Source organism: Ambystoma mexicanum, chromosome 3q (assembly GCF_040938575.1).
Source record: "Ambystoma mexicanum isolate Mex_15411 chromosome 3q, UKY_AmexF1_1, whole genome shotgun sequence".
In the NCBI taxonomy this organism is placed as follows: domain Eukaryota; kingdom Metazoa; phylum Chordata; class Amphibia; order Caudata; family Ambystomatidae; genus Ambystoma; species Ambystoma mexicanum.
Genome location: NC_090926.1, coordinates 1,216,539,535 through 1,216,559,980, shown reverse-complemented (window position 1 = coordinate 1,216,559,980; position 20,446 = coordinate 1,216,539,535). Strand labels below are relative to the sequence as shown.

The following is a 20,446-nucleotide window of genomic DNA, read 5'->3' as shown; positions in this document are numbered from 1 at the left end:
ATGATGAAGAGGATTGTATTGTATTACTAGACTCAAAAGATCACGTGCCCCGGGGCCCTAATGGCCTTTCTAATATCGCTCTAAAAGAAAATCCGGAACAATGGTCTGCTCTTCTCACAATACTGTTTGACAAGGTATGCACGTGGGGCAAATTCCTGAATCTCCATACTCATCCCAATATATAAAAAGTCTGACCGCTCCAACCCAGCCAATTATCGTCAACTATCAATGTTAGACATTACTGGAAAGATGTGTGCATCTTTACTGCTGAAAGTGCTGCAACGCTGTGTGAGGGAATGGAACATTTTGAGTCCTTTTCAAACAGGTTTTACTTTTCTGTCGTCAACGACCCATAATCTTCTACTATATGACATATTGGTGAGCAGATCTGCCTTTCGTGACATGCACACACTGAATGTGCTTTTTGTAGACCTACGAGCGGCTTTCGACACGGTGGACAGGGTCAGATTGTGGGATAAGCTGGGATCTCTTGGCATCCCGTGGTGGCTCCTGTCAGCTATTAGACAACTTCACGAGCAAACCTGGGTGTCAGTGCAGTTGGATGGTGGCGGTACCATCACGCGGCCTATTCCCACGGGGTGTGGGATGAAACAGAGCTGCGTGTTCGCTCTGCTGCTTTTTAACCTTTACTTGTCCGATCACCCTCAGACCCTGTCGGTGGTACAGCAACATCTCCTGAAGATCGGGAGTACCTGTGTTGATTGGCTGTCCTATGCAGATGATATCATAATATTTGATAATGCTTTTGTGGGACTGCGTAGGGCAGCCAATGCTCTGGAGTCCTATCTGGAAAAGAATGGCCTCATCTTGGACTATGGTAATACCAAGTTCCTGATATATGGAAAGGATTGTATTGTTCCAATTCTAAGATTATCCGGGGGAGTTATAGAGAAAGTGTCTCGCGCTCTGAAACACTTGTGTATGAGCGCGATAGAAATAAAATATCAATATCACCTATAAATACTTCGGACTCGAAAGAGACATGGCACATTTTGAGACATAGCGGGAGGGTAAAAAACAGAAAGCTATAGTGCAGATTCATCTCTATTAAGAAGTTTGCATTGCATACTGCCGGGTACAGGTATGCTGGAATATTGGAGCTGTACAAACAAAGCTTCTGACCAGCAGTGTTATATGGTATTGAAAACGCAACTATTAAAGATCTGAAGTGGGTTAATAGGCTCGAGGGTAGATTTGGCGATCTCTTCTTGGCCTCCCATGCTCGGTGTCCCCTGAGTGTATTCGACTAGAACTGGGGCTCTTTGCATTGAGGTCTGAAGTATATAGAAGAAGAGGTTTGCTGCGAGTAAAGGCATGGAAAGTCCCCAATGCCCATTGTTAGCACTGTTGGGTCAGGGGTTGAAAAATAAACCAGGCAATAACATAGCTTTATAGACCTGCAGCGAGGGCCGTACCGGGCCTTATGGGCCCTGAAGAACGAGTTAGGATTGAGGCCGCATAACGACGGTACGGCCTGAGGGCGAGATCTATACAGTTATAAGAACCCATGGGCAAATACACAAAAAGTGTATTGGAAAAATATATATTTTTATAAAATATTTGGTTTTTTTCCAGGAGAACTTAAATATTCCATGTGAAATCTTAAAGTTTATAAAGGGGCACAGTAGGGTGGTTGGAAACATGCCCTCAGAGGGAGGAGTTAGCAGTTGTGAGCGTGCAACAGAGCACAGAGAGTGGTGACAGGAGGAGTTCATGGAAGGCAAGCGAGGACCACAGCATAGTGAGGGATAGCATAGAAAGGATAGTTGAGAGGGGTGAGTGGGTGCACAGTGAGGAGGGAGGGGGAACAGGGAAGGAAAGTGAGGGAGCACAGCCTGAGGTGAGTGCTCGGACTCACAGAATTGGGGGGGGAGTGAGCAGGGCTGGCCTTAGGGCAGGGCGGGCTGGGCGAATGCCCCGAGGCTCCATGCCCCCCAGGGCGCCATTAGCCCCCTGCAACGCCAGCTCGGGGGAGTCTTTCAAGGGCTCCGCCGAGCTCGCATAGTGGGAGAAGGCACAGCGGGCACCCTTTTCCTATTAAATACTCTGCGGCGGCAGGGCGAATTTTATAGCAATAGGGTGCTAAGCAAAGCATCAGCACCCTATTCACATGATTACGTCCACGCTCCCACGTGGGAGCGAGACGGTTTGCATTGGACTAGGACGCGCATGCATTAGCATGAACGCGCTGTTCTAGTGATTAGCACCAGGTGCGGATCCCGATCGAGGAGGTGGAAAAAAAATGTGGTGCATCCTGCTCCCCCTGCCGCCTGTGGACAAGGGGTGCGTGGGGAGGGGCGGGCACCAATTTGCCCAGGGCGCTGCTGCCACTAAGCCCAGCCCTGGGAGTGAGGGACAAGTAAAGGGGTCCCTCTCTGACTTCACTGAAACTCCCAGCCGTCATGCATTTAAAGAAAACGAAAAAAGCATGGTATTTGTAGGCAATATGTTATTTTAAAGAAGGCCACTATAGAGGGATGAAACACTGTTAGTGCTCGACTGTCCGAGCTACAAAAAAAACAAAGGCCACATTTGCAGGCTATAATGAAACGGCAAGCTATACTGTTTCTTATAGCCTGCAAATTGACCAATAGGAAAGGGGTACTCACCGGCCGAGGGTTCTAATTGCTGTTAAGGCTCGACTAGCTGGTGGTTCTGGCTGTAACTGGACTGCAACTGGGCTTATCTAGTGACGAGTGAAATTATCGCCTTTGCCTAGGATAAGGCGGTCAAGAAACGGCTCGTCATGTAAAGACCAGTTGTAGCCGGCTGAGTAAGACCAACAAGACATTTCAGGGACGCTTTCTTCAGTGTTAAACTTAAGTGAGGAAAGGTTTTGGATCTAATGTATAAACTCGGGAAATACTACGTTGATGATTACGTTACATAATGTTTGGAAGATCGTTGAGAAACAACTGGGTTAGGGCCTGCTGGCCTGATTTTTACCGCATATTTTTTTTGTGGTTTATTTATTTATTTTGCAATTTGTATAGCGCACCCAACCCACAGGCATCCAGGCGCTGTTCTTACAAAAATGGACATACGTGAGTACAGAAGTATCATCATTACATAGTTACACAAGTATCAGTCAGCCATGAAATAATACAAGACAGAACTAAGGTGCAGTGGTTACATCGTTGCATAGGTAAAGTCAGACAAAGAGAAAATATTAGAAACTAGGCTATAGGTAGAGTCATCTTAGACTGAAGTGTTAGAGGCATCTTATTTTGTGTTATTTGTGTTATTTCTTTTAAAGGTATTAATTGAGCAATCACTGTATTTATATGTATATCTATTGTGTTGAATGTTTATGTGAAATAGTTAATTTGAACTAAACTACACATTCAATTAAATGTTTAAATAAATTGTGGGCTTTCAGGTGAGTGCCTTCAGCTTGAAACAGGCTCTACAAAAAACAACACCCTCCTGCACAGAGAAAGGCGCAGCAAAACTTTGAAATAAGTACGACTTTATATTGATTTTCATCAAACCAATTAAAGAACAGGTTTTCAGGCTGCAGAGATCATGACCCCGCGGGAGACCCCAGAGGGGGAGGGGAGACGTTGGCCGAGCTTCTCCATGCATGCAGGTCGGTAGTCAGCGGCATGCAGAACCACCCTTTGTGGGCTGACGAGGGCGAGCGTTAGACAATGCTTGTGTGATCTTGTGCAGCTCTGCACGACGGGGTTCAGCACTGCACAAGTGTCATCTCTGTTGATGAAGGTGCCAGAAAGGGGCATTTTACATCACACGGAAATATACACCTGAGCACAGGTGAGCTTCTTTATAACAGCTAGTCAAGCGCGCGTAGAACTGCACCCTCCTCCTCCGCCGCAAGGAACGTGCAGCGGTTTCAGGGGACAGGGCACCGCTCGCAATGCACCTCTAAGCTGCACAGTTCTGCTTTAGGGGGGGGCTGCTAGAGAAAGTGGCAGAGGAGAACCGCCAGCGCGGACAGGACGGCTCGAGGACTGGACCCAGTGGGAGATGTCTCGGGAAGCGCGTGTGTCACGCTTGTCGGAGGTGTCTCTGCAAAGAGAAAGAAAACATATTAACATGTGTCCTCAGACGACAGGCTCTCTCGCTTTACTTCCACGTGAATGTAAATGCTCAAGCAGGCACGGACAGGACTTCACTGTTAATAGCATTGCAAATAATTATAAGATGAATAATGTCAATGTCAAACGGCAATGGGCCTCATTAGGACCCTGGCGGAGAGGGTTTTACGCCAGCGTAGTGCATGGCGTACCTCTCCGCCATACTACGAGTTCCCGTAGCGCCATGGCGGCCTTTTCCGCCTGGTTTTACCAGGCGGAGAAAACCATGGCGCTACGGGACCTCGTTGTTAATTACGCCACCGTATTTTACGGTGGCGTAATTAACTCCTTCCCCACTCCCATTATACCCTATGGGGCAAAAATGGGAATGGGGAAGGGCAGAATGGGGATTGGGGATTTACCGCCCCGCCAAGGTCGGAATGGGGCGGTAAATCCGCCAACCCCCATGGCGCTATCGGCGGCTTTCCGCCATGCTTCGCGGTGCATTTAGCACCGCGAAATCCGCCTGGGTCCTAATGAGGCCCAATGTGTATAGTAATACAATGGGCCTCATTAGGACCCTGGCGGATTTCGCGGTGCTAAATGCACCGCGAAGCACGGCGGAAAGCCGTCGATAGCGCCATGGGGGTTGGCGGATTTACCGCCCCATTCCGACCTTGGCGGAGCGGTAAATCCCCAATCCCCATTCTGCCCTTCCCCATTCCCATTCTTGCCCCATAGGGTATAATGGGAGTGGGGAAGGAGTTAATTACGCCACCGTAAAATACGGTGGCGTAATTAACAACGAGGTCCCGTAGCGCCATGGTTTTCTCCGCCTGGTAAAACCAGGCGGAGAAAACCTCCATGGCGCTAAGGGAACTCGTAGTACGGCGGACGGGTCCGCCGCGATTAGCGCTGGCGGAAACCCACTCCGCCAGGGTCCTAATGAGGCCCAATGTCATTTTACATAGGGCCTCATTAGGACCCTGGTGGAGAGGGTATTACGCCAGCGTAGTGCATGGCGTACCTCTCCGCCATACTACGAGTTCCCGTAGCGCCATGGAGGTTTTCTCCGCCTGGTTTTACCAGCCGGAGAAAACCATGGCGCTACGGGACCTCGTTGTTAATTACGCCACCGTATTTTACGGTGGCGTAATTAACTCCTTCCCCACTCCCATTATACCCTATGAGGCAAAAATGGGAATGGGGAAGGGCAGAATGGGGATTGGGGATTTACCGCTCCGCCGAGGTCGGAATGGGGCGGTAAATCCGCCAACCCCCATGGCGCTATCGGCGGCTTTCCGCCATGCTTCGCGGTGCATTTAGCACCGCGAAATCCGCCTGGGTCGTAATGAGGCCCATAGTGCTTCATGCGAGATCTCTTGCACTTCTAACCATTGGAACAATCAGTGGTGGAAATGGAAAAAAGGAACTATTGGTACTTTGGTGCATCTAAAAAGAAGAGAGTGGGATGGCCGGACAGAGTGGGGGGAGGGGAGGTGGTTGCGGGTATAGGGGACCAGGATCACAAACCTTGGCTGTACAGTGAAGCAGAGATTTTCATACACTGCAGTTTTGACCACAGACCTTCCAAGCTTTACTCGGTACAATAAGTTTGGATTTCAAGGCCTACAGTAATAATGTCTTATAGAGTTTACTTACAAAAAACACAAATTGCATAATAAAGCCACATGACATCATGGAAATCCTTATATCAACATGTTAAGCTAAATGAATATCACTGTGGCTTTGATTTTCACACCCTGAATAGTAAACTATAAGTCCCAGAATGCAAGATAATGCCAACCTGAAAAATCCAGTTAACCGCACTGTGCTTTCAGTGATTTAACACATGTAATAAAAGGAGTTGTGTAATAAACTGACATAGATATGCAGATTCTTTGCAACAAACTTCCATCTCATTGTTATTCATGACGTTGAACACCTTTTATTAGTGACGTGAAGCAACGTTATTTTTTTGCATCTCAAGACAGTAGACATTATGCATATAAACATATCTTTAAATGGGTGCTTTGTCTTGCTCACTTCAACAACCTGCAGAGTCACGGACGCTGTGTGAGTGTCTGCCTTGCTGTGACTCGGGAAAATGGCAGTGCTTGAATGTCCGGCCTGAGGCGATTCTATATTTGGCTCAGGAGAAAGAGAAAGCGTCCAGAACACATTTCTTGAGCCTTTGAACTATAAAGGTACTGCTATGATGGGACTTATAGAGGGAGCTGGAACATAGAATGTGGGGGATAGAGTGTTTACTGAACATTATGCCCCAAGTTCTGATCTAATCAGTTGAAGAGGCTATAATGGAGAGAGGAGGCTGTGCTGGGGGTTGTTCCTAGAAATCTTGAATACAACCATAGCTCTCAACCCACACGCTTTCGGCGGGTGTCACCCGCCTTGTAAACAGCTGACTCACCCGCCAAGCCTCCTGCAAGCCCATTCATTTCAATGGGCCTCTCACCCGCCAAAATTAAAATCGGGTGTTTTCACCCGCCTTCGCGACACAAATGGTTGAGAGCTATGAATACAACCTTTGTAAAGCACATTGGATGTCCGGCTCGTGCTTTATTATATCAATGGCGACGAGCTAAAAGAAAACAATACAACCCCCAGCGTGAGAAGTATACCTGTTGTATCCTCTTGATGAAGGAAGATTGCTCTTCAGTACCGAATATGGCCCGAGACGGGTTCTGTACCACATATCCTTTGCCCATTTTCATGTGAGAGCAAAAAGGAGCGTGCCTGGCAGGACCCCAAGCGACTCCAGCAGACTGGAAAGGATCTGCGATCCTGTGGATTACTTCATCGTGAAGGTGGGAGGCGTCATCACAGGTGGATCACTGGTGCCGTTATATGTAATTGCCAGTATTTCTGCACATTTTATTCGATAGATGAGTGTGCTCCAAGGAACATTGCAATATTAAAATTGGGCTCAAGCAAGATGTTAAATGCACCAGCGAAGGCCAATAAGTACGTCCATCACAGAGTGAGACTGTAGTTATCAGCGCAAGCACCCACTTCAAAGAAAAGGACCCAATTACGTCCCACAACGTGCGGCCGCCATTTTTGTTTTCCAGAATTGCTGTGACAACACATACGATGTGAGGAGGCTGTCGCATCACTGTTGCAACAAGAAGAATAATATGGATCGTGAGCACACGCAATCAACGGATTGCATTTCAAAGCATAGGATACAGCAGATGAGATTTAAAAAAAGATTATCCCAATTAAAGATAGCACTTTTTAAATCAATATATAGCAATACAGCAGTATAGTGGTGGCTCAAGACAAGAAGATTGTATAGTTTCATCACAGCAGTTAGTTGTGTATATTGACCAAGGTGCCTGCACAGCCTTACTACTGCAAGATGGCCATGCCAGGAGTGCCGGGACCAGCAACGTTCATGGCCTCACCTGGTACATTAAAGGTGAAGTGGAAGCAATGGAAGAAGGGATTCTTGCATTACATTAAGGCAGCATGTGGTAACTCTATTTCCTATGATACAAAAATGTCATTGTCCCGGGAGGATAGCTCAGCGGCAACGTGTTCGCCTTGGAAACAAGATGACATGAAGCAACACAGGTTTGATTCCCCGGCTCCGCGCTTAGAAACCTCTGGGTACTTAATTGCGTTATAATTACACAAGTAAGAAAAAAAAAACAATTACGCAACTAAAAATCAATTCCTGTAACAGCGCCTCAATGCCTGCGGGCTGTTTGAGCGCTTTAAAAATGCAAAAATAAATAAAATAAAAAATGAGTGAGGTACTTCCTAGGATATGAGGGGCAGTGCATATTTGACACACTACCGCCTCTCAGTGAGACAGGAGATGGATATACATCAAATGAATTTGAGGTGGCTTTGTTGAAATTAGACAAACATTTCAACCCCAAGACTAGTACTATTTTAGAACGCTACCATTTTGGTGTGTGAGTCGAGGAACATGGAGAACGTGTGGAAGAATATGTTACAGCATTGCGCCACTTGACTCTCTCCTACAAATTCGGAGAGAAATTTGATTAATAAATTAGAGACCAGTTTATGCTTCATGGCAACTGTAATAAAATAAGGGAGGAACTTTGCTTGAAGGATGAACCAACCCTAGATGAGGTTTTAAATGAAGCTAATCGTGTTGAACACTCCCTAGCATGCGTAGCAAAGTTAACAGAAGCAGAGAACAAAGATACAGAAGTTGAAGTTTTTGTCAGGATGCCTACCCCCGGAGCACCAGGCCAGGCCCAGCACCCCCGGGAGCAGCCATCATGCCCCCGGGTAAAAGCCCAGCGGCCCCTTATAGGGGCTCTTTGGACTCTGTCCTGGCGCCGTTGGCGCCAGGCTCATGTTGGACATCAGTCCTGGCGCCATAGGCGCCAGGCTCATAAAGGAAGGTGTTTTGTGCACTTACCTGATGCAGACCATGCTGCAAGATTCAGGCCTCCCTGAGACCTGAAAGGGACTATTTTTTCATTGGGACTATTTTGCCACTCGGGCGTGGCCAGGGAAGGATACTTACCTGGAACTACTTTGGGGGCTATTTAAGCCACGCCCAGACAGTAGTTCACACTTCGCGTTGTTCTGCATCCAAGCAGCTGAACACTCACCGTGTCTGCTCCTGCATCTGGTCTTCAGCCACGCCCGCCTCGATCCTAGAACACCTGTAAAGAGAAGAGAAACGTGAAAACCAAGAATTTTATCAAACTTCTTACCTGCATCTGGAACCTTCACGCCAGCGATCCTGAGAAAAGACTTTCATTTAAAAGCACCGCGTTGCTCGCTGCAGTGCCGCACTTCACTCACCTGTCCTCGGGAGTTCTTCTGGCTCCACTGCGACTGTCTGCACCGGTCGCCACATCTCTGCGCCTAGGGGAGAGAAGAAGAGACAAAAGGTGAGCAGAAGGAACATATGAGGAAAGCCTAATTTTCCGCCATAACGCTTACCGGTCTTCTGTTGGTGGAGCATTCCTCATTTCGGGTCGGCGCCGCTTCGTTGGCAGGTACCGCACCCCGGCCCCTAAGGGGAAAGGACAAAAGACATTACTGGAGAATATAAAGACATTAAGAGGGCCGCTGATAAAAACCATGAAGACTCTGTTTCGGGTAAGGACCACGCCCGACAAGCGTAGGGGTCCGCTTGCCGAGCTTGAAAACTAACTCTCAGACCTCGCATTTCAATGTGCCAATGGTCCTCGTAGATCCGGAACAGCCTAAGCGGTTGCATGCAATAAAGGCATACATCGATAGTGGGGCTATAGGAAATTATGTGGATCGTGAATTGGTCTCTAGGATTAACCTCCCTCTGCGTCCTAAAACCAGCAAAGATGTCATCACCACAGTTGATGGAACCAAAATTTCCTCTGGACCGGTAACACATTCCACTGCTGAGGTGACACTTATAGGTCCCGACGGCCATCGGGAGGCAGTTGTGTTTGATGTAATCAAGGCTCCACAGTTTCAGGTTATTCTCGGAATCCCTTGGTTAGAGACACATAATCCTCGAATTGATTGGCGAGCGAAGAGAATAACCTTCCCGGATTGTGCACAAACCTGCTACCCAGAAAATCTGAAGATTAGTCTAGCGTCTGTAACCTCTGTCTCCATGCAACTACCTCCAGAATACCAAGACTTTCAGGACGTCTTCCAAAAGGAACAGGCCAACACGTTACCTCCCCACAGATCGTACGATTGCCAAATCGATCTGGTGCCCGGTGCACAACCCCCTTGTAGCAGGATTTATGCCCTTACTGAACCTGAGAATCTGCATTTGAGACAATATTTAGATCAATACCTAGCCAATGGTTTCATTCGCCCGTTAAAGTCTCCGGCATCCTCGGCTTTGTTCTTCGTGCCCAAAAAAGAAGGCGACCTTAGAACTTGTATCGACTACCGCGCATTGAACCAGATAACTGTTAAAAACCGTTACCCTCTGCCTCTGATCCCTGAACTCCTTGACCAGGTGAAGGATGCTTGGGTATACACGAAGGTAGTTCTCCGGGGGGCTTATCATCTGGTGCGAGTAAAAGTGTAACGCTCACCTGATTCCCGCAGAGGCGCCGGTCTTGACTGGGTGAATGCCGTATCTTCAAAGGTGATGTGTAACACACGGTTGGCTCTTTGGGCTGGACCTCTGTGCACTGTATGTCTGACTCGAAGAGTAAGATGTCTGCAGATAGAAAATATGGGATTAATGAACTGGGGTTATTGGGTGACTCTCTCCTCTTCCCTTTCTCTTCTCCTGTAGAACCCCAAAGGTTAACACCCTCACCTTAGGTAAGTGAACGCCGAGCTCTCCATCTGCCTCGGGGCAGGGTGCCGTAACCAGTTTCTTCACTGGATAAGGGTGCAGGCCTCTTGACCTCAGAGGACTGCTGTCCGTCGTTAACTGCACGAACGGTAAGTTCTGGGCACTTCAAATGTCTTAAAAGTCTTTTGTAATGATATCTCTTGTTTTGCAGGGTTCCGGCGATGGCGGATGGCGGGCTGATGAGAGTTGAGGATCGAACCCGCGTGAGGAATAGAAGCGCCTGGAAGCACGTAAGTAAGCGCTTGTAGCCTGCTTCACGATGCGCACTAACTGTCCCTTTTATCTTGCAGGTACAAGTTCGGAGCTTTAGAGAAGCTGAAGGGTGCTGGAATACCCACTGGATTCGGCGTGGGAAGGAGTAATGGCACGTGAGTAATAAAGTTGCCCAATGTCTTTAAACGCACCTTCTTTTGTCTTTCAGATGCGGGATGCAGCGCCGAAGGCCTCCGGAGCGTGCAAAGAGCTGGTAAGATTTTGTCTTTCAGATGCCGGAATGCAGTGCGAAGACCTCCGGAGCATGCGAAGAGTAGGTAAGCCTTTGTCTTTCAGATGCCGGAATGCAGCACGAGGCGTTGGTGACAGCCGATGGACCAGGTAAGAGATGCGCTGTCACTGAAGACCGTAGTGCTAACCTGTTCTTTCTTTGTCTTTACAGGTGCGGCTGAAGACTGGATTCCAGGATGGTAAGCCTTTGTTCCCTTAGGCCCAGGATCAGAAGCAGAAGACACTATGAGCGTTCTGCTGCAGAGAATGCAGAATAACGCAAAGCAAGATTCATCCATCGGGTGTGGTTTAAATAGCCTCCTTTAGTGCTTAGGTGTCTCCTTCCACAGCCACGCCTAGGTAAGAAAAGAGTTCCTGCTTTCCAGAAGAGTTCCAGTGTTCTGAACCTAGGGAGTGGCTCCTGCCCCACCCAACAGGAAAATTCGTCCCAAACAGAAGAGGATCAGGGGTTCAACTGGCAGGTAAGTAAGCAGCATGGTCTGCTGCAGGTAAGTCCACCCAAGCATTATGAGCCCGGCGCTTCCAGCGCTGGGACTGGGCATCTTTATGAGCCTGGTGCCACTGGCGCCAGGACAGGGTCCAAAAGGTCCCAATTGGGACTGGCTGGCACTCGGAACCGGGGTTATGGGTCTGCTTCCAAGGGAGTCGGGCAAGTCCTGATCTTTTGGAAGCAGAGATCATGAAAAAAAAGAAGGCGACAAATGAAAAACGGCCTTCCGTACAAAATATGGGTTATTCGAATACCAGGTGATGCCTTTCGGGTTGTGCAACGCGCCTGCTGCCTTCCAATTCTTCATGAACAATGTCCTTCGGGAACTCATCGATGTTTATGTTGTCGTATATATCGATGACATTCTTGTGTACTCCTCTTCGGAATCTGATTACAGAAAGCATGTGAGGGCCGTCCTTGAGAAATTGCGCCAGCACAAACTGTTTGCAAAGCTGGAAAAGTGCATTTTCCATACCACCGAGGTTGAGTTTCTTGGATTCATCCTGACACCTAAAGGGGTCCACATGGACTCACGAAAAGGGGATGCCATCCTCAAATGGCCATCACCCAGTTCGGTGAAAGGTGTCCAAAGCATGCTTGGTTTTGCTAATTTTTATCGCAGATTTATCCCGGAATTTTCACGTGTGGTACAACCCATCACTGCACTCTTGCGAAAAAATAAACGCTTCGAATGGACCGAGGAAGCCGAACAGGCCTTTCAGGAATTGAAAGCTAAATTCACGTCCGCACCTATTTTTAAGCACCCGCGTCCCGATCTCCCATATATAGTCGAAACCGACGCGTCCAGCTTAGCCATGGGAGCTGTCCTGTCTCAGAGAGACCCTGAAACCAACCAACTGCACCCCGTAGCATTTTGGTCCAGAAAGTTCTCGCCGCCTGAGGTAAATTATGCAATCACCGACAAGGAATTACTAGCCATTAAGTCCGCCTTTACGGCTTGGCGGCATTATCTTCTTGGCGCCAGGCATAGCATCACCGTGATCACTGATCACCGAAACTTACAATATTTAAAAACTGTCAAGGCTCAATCGTCACATCAGCTCCGATGGGCTTTGTTCTTTGCTGAGTTCGATTTTGTAATCACTTACCGCCCCGGCTGTAAGAATGGCAAAGTGGACGCGCTATCTCGAATATGAATGGGAGAAATAGACACAAACTCAGAACCTGTGCCGATAATTCCCAAACAAAGAATTTTGGGGATAACCTCTTTACAAACCCTTGAAGACATTCAAGCACTGGTAAAACAACTCCTGGACTCTACAGCCTTGCAGGATTGGATCCAAAGGGGGTCTTACTTTTCGGTCAACGATGGCCTACCTTACTTCCAAGGACGCTTATTTCTGTCAGAAAAGGAGTTGCAAGAACTGGTTATTTCCCGTCATCATGATACCCTGATGGAAGGACATCCTGGCATTGCCAAAACTGAGGAAAAAATTAAACGACAATTCTGGTGGCCTACCTGGCGAAAGGATATTAAATCTTTCGTGATGTCCTGTGGAGTTTGCGCCCAAAACAAAGGCCAAAAGACAAAACCCGCCGGTCTTCTTCAGCCTTTAGACATTCCACCAGCACCTTGGCACACCTTGTCACTAGATTTTATCACGGACCTGCCCCCTTCTAATGGACACAATACTATTCTGGTTGTGGTGGATTTATTTTCCAAGATGGCCCATTTTATTCCGTTGAAAGGATTACCTTCAGCTTCTGTCCTAGCCAAGGAATTCCTCGAAAATATCATCCGTTTGCATAGATTCCCGTCCATACTAGTCTCCGACCGGGGAAGCCAGTTTATTTCTCATTTTTGGAGAAAGTGTTGTCAACTGGCACAAATCGACGTAAGACTCTCAACCAGCCACCACCCACAGACCGATGGTCAGACGGAGAGAACGAACCAGACCCTTGAACAATACCTACGATGTATGTTGCACCAATCGGAGGGTAATTGGAAGGATATTTTATGGGTGGCCGAATATGCATACAATAACTCGATACACTCTGGAACTGGACAAAGCCCCTTTTATACCCTATATGGACATCACCCTCGTACTTCAGACCTGGACTCACCTCTGAGCCTTGAAATGCCCGCAGTGGACCATTTGCATTCCACGATAACTCAAGCCTTCAAGGATGCAACTGCACATTTGCAACAAGCAAAAGGGAAATACAAAAAGAATGCGGATCTGCATCGGAGTCAGGCGCCACCATACCAAATAGGGGATCAAGTATGGTTGGCTACCAAACACTTATTGCTCAAGGGGCCTCGAACTTTTAATCCAAGGTATTTGGGCCCTTACTCAATCAAAGCTATAATTAACCCAGTGGCAGTCAAGCTCGATCTACCAGCTAACATGCGGATCCACCCCATTTTTCATGTGTCACTTTTGAAACCAGTGCAACCAGGAACCAGATTAATAAAGCCACCAGAACCAATCCAGATAGTTGGGGAGCCTGAATTCGAGGTGAAGAACATTTTGGATTCTAAGATCTCAAAATCAAAACTTTTCTATCTAATTGATTGGAAAGGGTACGGGCCTCAGGAAAGGTCTTGGGAACCCAGCGACCACGTACATGCACCTCGGCTGGTAAAAAGGTTCCATCGGAATTTCCCAAACAAACCGAAACCTCCAGAGGGAATGACCTTGGGAGGGAGTGCTGTCATGATGCCTACCCCCGGAGCGCCAGGCCAGGCCCAGCACCCCCGGGAGCAGGCATCCCTTATAGGGGCTCTTTGGACTCTGTCCTGGCGCCATTGGCGTCAGGCTCATGTTGGACATCAGTCCTGGCGCCATAGGCGCCAGGCTCATAAAGGAAGGTGTTTTTTGAACTTACCTGATGCAGGCCATGCTGCAAGATTCAGGCCTCCCTGAGACCTGAAAGGGACTATTTTGCCACTTGGGCATGGCCAGGGAAGGATACTTACCTGGAACTACTTTGGGGGCTATTTAAGCCACGCCCAGACAGTAGCTCACGCTTCGCGTTGTTCTGCATCCAAGCAGCTGAACACTCACTGTGTCTGCTCCTGCATCTGGTCTCCAGCCACGCCCTCCTCGATCCTAGAACACCTGTAAGGAAAGAAGAGAAGAGAAAGGTGAAAACCAAGAATTGTATCAAACTTCTTACCTGCATCCGGAACCTTCACGCCAGCGTTCCTGAGAAAAGACTTTCATTTAAAAGCACTGCGTTGCTCGCTGCAGCGCCGTGCTTCACTCACCTGTCCTCGGGAGTTCTTCTGGCTCCACCGCGACTGTCTGCACCGGCCGCCACACCTCTGCGCCTAGGGGAGAGAAGAAGAGACAAAAGGTGAGCAGAAGGGACATATGAGGAAAGCCTAATTTTCCGCCATAACACTTACCGGTCTTCTGTTGGTGGACCATTCCTCATTTCGGGTCGGTGCCGCTTCGTTGGCAGGTACCGCACCCCGGCCCCTAAGGGGAAAGGACAAAAGACATTACTGGAGGAATATAAAGACATTAAGAGGGATCGCCCCCATCGCTAACTCACCTGAGTTTACCATCGGCAATTCAATCCCTCAACGCATCGCCTTCATTCTGCACCTGAAATAAAGGACAGATCACAGGTTAGGAAAGCAACAGAAAAGGAGGCTCTACACTTGAACTTTTGGAATCTTCATACTTACGGCGTTCCGCTCGGAAAAGTTAAGTGGATTTTGCCAGCGCCATTCTGAAAACCAGTGAAGTAACTGGACAAACACGCGCCCCTGCACCAGAAGCAGGATGGAGAGTTCATCCTTTCAAACCATAAGGTGAGCTTCAACCGGGGATTTCGGAGGAAGTTAGTGAAGAACGAAGGGGGGAAGGGGGGAGCAAGCACACTATTCTGCAGACTGTTAATCCCCTTTCTCATCTGCAGAAGGATATTCATACAGGCCAGACAAGCAAGATTTGAGGGTCCTGTTCAGTCGGTGTTCCGAGTTCTGCGCATCACGCTCGAAGAGGCCACAGCAACCCAGACTAGACCAGCGCCTCCGTGGGAGTCAGGTGAGCGTTACAGTTTTAAAGGTGTCCAAGGATAAACAGAAGAAGAGGAGCAAGGAAAAGTCGACTGATAAATGTGGTGTGGGAACAGGGGGGAGAAAGAAAAGAACCAAAAAGGAAACGAGCGATTATGTTTCCGTTGCTCTAGTGGATCGTATTTTGCAGCTTCTCCAAATTGCCCTGGTCGGAAGACTGTGTGTGCGAAGTGCAACAAAAGAGGACATTTTACAAGTTGTAAGACTATTACATTTTCACAAAAGAAAGTTCTATGCTTCAGAAGAAGAAGGTGGATCCCCAGATGATGAGGACAACTCAATGGAAAATATTACAGTAAATGTTATACAGAGTGTTGAGGAGGAAGAATGTGAGGGTCGTTATGCTGTAATATGTGTGAATGGAAGAGAAGTAAGGAGGATGGTTTATGAGGGGGCAAACATTTGGCTGAAGTCCAAAGATGTGTTTGAACTGCTTATTGGAGGGCATGCCAAAAAATTGCACAAGGCAGATGTAAATCTCGGAGGATATAATGTTGACAAAATAGAGTTATTAGGTTTAATGCTGAGTTGAACTTTAAAAGTAAAAGTGCACATGGGAAGGTGTATGTAACAAAAAAGGGTGCAACCTTATTAGGATGGCGAGCTAAGAAGAAATTATGGATTACACTTGATCCCAATATGTCAGAACAAGTGTTGCAAATTGGTGATGCAATTGTGTGCAAGAAGTTCAAAAGTGTTTTTGAGGAGGGTGTAGGAAAAATGAAAGGGATGAAAAATCAGATAATCTTGAAAAAGGGCAGCACCCCTGTCGCTGCAAAGTTATAATCAGTACCATTACTGAGAGAAGGTACTAAAAGGGAACTGGAGAAACTACAGAAGCAAGGCATTATCAAAAGAGCAGGAGGTGTGCAGTGGTTTTCACCTCTAGTGGTGGTTAAGAACCCCACTACTGAGTTGAGGTTGTGTGTCGGCATACTTGAATTAAATAAGTGTATTGTAGTAGATAGACACCCACTACCAAGCATGAACAAAAGGTTATCAATGATGGGAAAGGAGAGAGTGCCAAGTTAGATGTGACTTCTGTCTATCATCAAATTGAGTTAAAGGAAGAGAGCAGGAAATTAACCGTTTTTATAACTCATGAGGGTGTTTTTCAATTTTGGAGGATGGCGTTCGGCTTAGTATCTACAACTTCAGTGTTTCAAATGGTGATGGACCAGTTGTTCTGAAAGATGAAAGGTGTGTTTTGCTTTCAAGATGATGTTCAGGTGTGCGGTGAGAGTGAGGAGGAACATGACTTTATTCTGGAACAGGTTCTAGCGATTCTGGAGAAAAAGGGAGTGTTATTGAGAAAGGAAAAATGTTAATTTAAGAAGAAGTGTGTCGAGTATCTGGGACATGGAATATCGGATTCTGCCTTGAGGCCAAAGGGTGAAATGGTGAATGGTGAATGCCATAAAAGAATTGCGACACTGGAAACGAAAGGGGAACTCAGATTGTTTTAGGTATGATTGAGTTCTACCAGAAATGTGTACAAAAGTTCACAGATAAGGAGACAGAAATGAGGAAACTGCTAAAAACAAAAGAGAAGCGTTTGTTTGTAACAATGCATGTGAGAAAGAATTTTGCAGGATCAAGGAGGAAATAGACTTGGCAAAGTATTTGAAAAGTTTTGATACAAGCAGAAAGAGTGTTGTTACTGTGGATGCTACTGATAGCGGCTTGGCAGCGGTTTTGCCTCAAATAAGGGAAGATGGAAAGGATGAGATTATTGCTAATGCCTCTCGTGTACTAAAAGGGCTGGCAAGGATTTACTCAGTCCAAGAAAAAGAAGCATTAGCTTGCCATTGGGCAATAGAAAAATCCCAAAACTTCTTGTGGGGTATGGAGTTTGTGATTCAGACCAACCATAACCCGCTTAAAAGCATATTTGAGTCAAAAGGCCCCCGTAACGTGTCTAGAAGGGTAGCCACTGCAGTGTCATAGGTTTAACATGGGAGTGATACCTGGACGTGATAATGTGCTAGCAGATCATTTGTCACGTTTGGGAGGTCAGGAGGTAGAAGAATCTGGCCAAGAAGAAGTGTCAGAAATGGTTTATGTTTATTATGATGGCATCATGACTAAAGGGGAGTAACTAGAAACTATGGACAAGGATGAAGCTGTAAAGAATGTTCAAAATTACGTTGAGGTCGGGTGCCCACCTAAGGGTCTGTTAACCCAGAGAGAGAAATCAGTGTGGAAGGTGCGTGAGGAGTTATGTGTGGTGAAAGGTTTATTGTACTGTTGGGAGCATGTTGTTGTGCCTTTGGACATTCGTGAGAAGATTATTGGTCTGGCGAATGAAGGACATGTTGGCATCACTCGCACTAAGGCCATACTGAAAGGAGACTAAACAGTGGTGTGGAATGGGCAAAATCAGGGAAGGGAAAAGTTGCGAAATCCCAATCTGTTATAGAGACAGATGTGGCTGGCAAGGTTACGGATGACTTGGCTATGGATATCTTAGTTGAGATGGGAAGTGGTTGAGGAAAGTAAATAGTTGTTCTCAATGATCTTCTGTCCAGGTGGGTTGAATATAAAATAGTGAGAGGGACTCATGGTGAAAGGATAGTTGCATTTTGGCAGGAAGTATTTGCGAGGGAGGGATAGCCTAGTAGCATTCTCACTGACAATGGTATGCAAATTTGTTGGAGGTTATTTCAAGGAGTATCTTAAAAGATGCGGAATGAATCATAAAAAGTCGGTATTGCACCATCCAGAAGGCAATGGAATGGTGGCGAGAACTAATAGATGCATAATGGAGGCCATTAGAATGGCCGGCATATGTGGCAATGATAGGAGAGTGGCGGTACAAAAAAGGTTATATGCTTTACCATGTCTCCACATGTGGAGACGGAAATGAGTGCGTTTGAACTCATGAGACTTCGGAAGGCCAATACTAAAATTGTGCCACCGTGGTTAGGAAGAGCAAGAGAATCGGACTGTGTGGCAGATGAGTTAAGAGAAAGGATTAAGGAAAGGAAAGCGAAGTGGGTTGTGAAGGAAAATCTGGGGAGAGGAAAAAGGGAACTGGATGTTCATTGTAGAGATTGGGTGACGATAAAGAAAGGTGGTGTGAAAAGAAAAGGAGTCTCACTGTATTCTGAACCAGTTTTAGTGGAAAGGGTGATGAAGGATGCGGTGAGAGTGAGAGGAGGAAATGTTTGGAACAAGAATAGGAGATGTGTTATGATGGGACTTATAGAGGGAGTTGGAAGATGGAATGTGGGGGATAGAGTGTTTACTGAAGATTATGCCTGAAGGTTCTGATCTGATCATTGTGGGGATGACAAATCTGTGGATTAGTTTGGCGCTGGTTGGATATGTTAGTCAATATTGTCACAGTTTGTGCGAGTTGGTTAAATCAACGATCACGTCTAATGCTTTGTCATTACAAACGTTATTTATTTCTTGGTTGGTTGGCACCAAAAAGAACATCATTGTATTAATGCATGACTCACACATCACAGCCTTGAAAAAGACTAAGGATGAAACGCGCGTCGGCTGTGTTGTTTTTCACCATGTCAAAAAATTGTCATTCATTAATACAATGATGTTCTTTTTGGCGCCAACCAACCAAGTAATAAAGAACGTTTGTAATGACAAAACATTAGACGTGATCATTGATTTAACCAACTTGCACAAACTTTGGCAATATGGACTAACATATCCAACCAGCGCCAAACTAATCCACGGATTTGTCATCCCCACAAAGCTTTTAACCAAACAGGAACCTTGGAGTTGGTCCCTAGACAAACCAGGATTAAGGCTGCAGGTAGATTTAGCAACAAGCAAAAAGCAGGTGCGCAGGAGAGAGGGAGTCCCGACACCTTAACTCCAACCAATGTCATTCTGATCTGATCAGTTGAAGAGCATGTAATGGAAAGAGGAGGCTGTGCTGGCTGGGATTGTTACTAGAAATCTTGAACACAACCTTTATAAAGCACATTGAATGTGCGGCTTGTGCTTAATATCAGGTATGCTCTGTAAAAATAAAAAGAACTAGTGGTACTGCGTACCAATGATTAATATTACACTTCCATCTCTGTTAATAATAGGCGTTGTTATTACGGATGCTTAAACTGGATGGACCGTGAAGGGGCGAAGTGCTAAGCAGGGGGCGCGACTAGAATGGAACGTGGGGATTTAGAGGGGGTGCTAATGTTTTGCAGCACATGTGGCCACTGATATTGCCTGTAAACATGATAGAATATATGGCTAAAATGCACATTTCTCTTGTTACTTGCCAGCATAGTAATGCTGTGGTTGTGATGTGGCACCTGGGTAGCCCTGCCAGCATGGTAATGCTGTGGTTGGGATGTGGCACGTAGCTAGCCCTGCTAGCATGGTAATGCTGTGGTTGGAATGTGGCATGTGGTTAGCCCTGCCTTCATGGTAATGCTGTGGTTGGGATGTGGCACGTGGTTAGCTGTGTCTGCTGCTAGTTCATGCTGCATGTCCAGATGCATTGTACCATAATCCCATGTAAGCCTGTGTGGCGCTACAGTTGGAGTGTCTTTGAGGTGTCAGTGGGAGTCAGGTCAGAAGAAAGGCCCCAGGAAATGTACTACAAACTGTGGGCCCTAAATACATGCCGTGACCTAGCCCAGTCTAATAGCATAGCAAGACATGAAATCTGAAGAAATCATGTTTTACGTGGGTGTAAATATTGCCACCTGTAATGCTTCCAAGGAGAAAAAGGTTGTTATTGTGTGCGTTGCTGGGCAAGGTGTAGTAGTAACAATCACCAGTTCCAAGTACTTCTATCTCCTTTACCAACTGACAACACATCTTAACACACAACTCCAGCTCCGAAAGAAGACCGGTTTACATAATTGTATTTTAGTTGTCATTTATATAGCACCTCTTACCATTATTATAGTCTCAATGCGCTGGTGGTTGGAACGCCCTCAGGGACCGAAGTCCCAAGTGATGGAGGCCACGAAGTTAGATTAGAATGCGTGTGTGCATTTGGCCAAATAAGGCTTAGCAGGGCTGGCCAGGCTGTGGTAGAGAGCAGCCCA

The 20,446-nt window shown here is 46.8% G+C and overlaps 1 protein-coding gene across 6 annotated transcripts in view; it reads right to left on the bottom strand.

The window, feature by feature from the left end:
* Positions 1-2,960: 2,960 nt before the first annotated feature.
* Positions 2,961-20,446, bottom strand: part of LOC138447765 (intercellular adhesion molecule 1-like) — a 218,496-nt gene continuing 201,010 nt past the window's right edge. For all 6 annotated transcript variants that reach the window (XM_069604100.1, XM_069604099.1, XM_069604096.1 and 3 more), the window contains one exon: positions 2,961-4,050. In XM_069604100.1, coding sequence (XP_069460201.1) covers positions 3,941-4,050 — 110 coding nt within the window. In that variant the 3' untranslated portion in view covers positions 2,961-3,940. The remainder of the gene's footprint in view (positions 4,051-20,446) is intronic.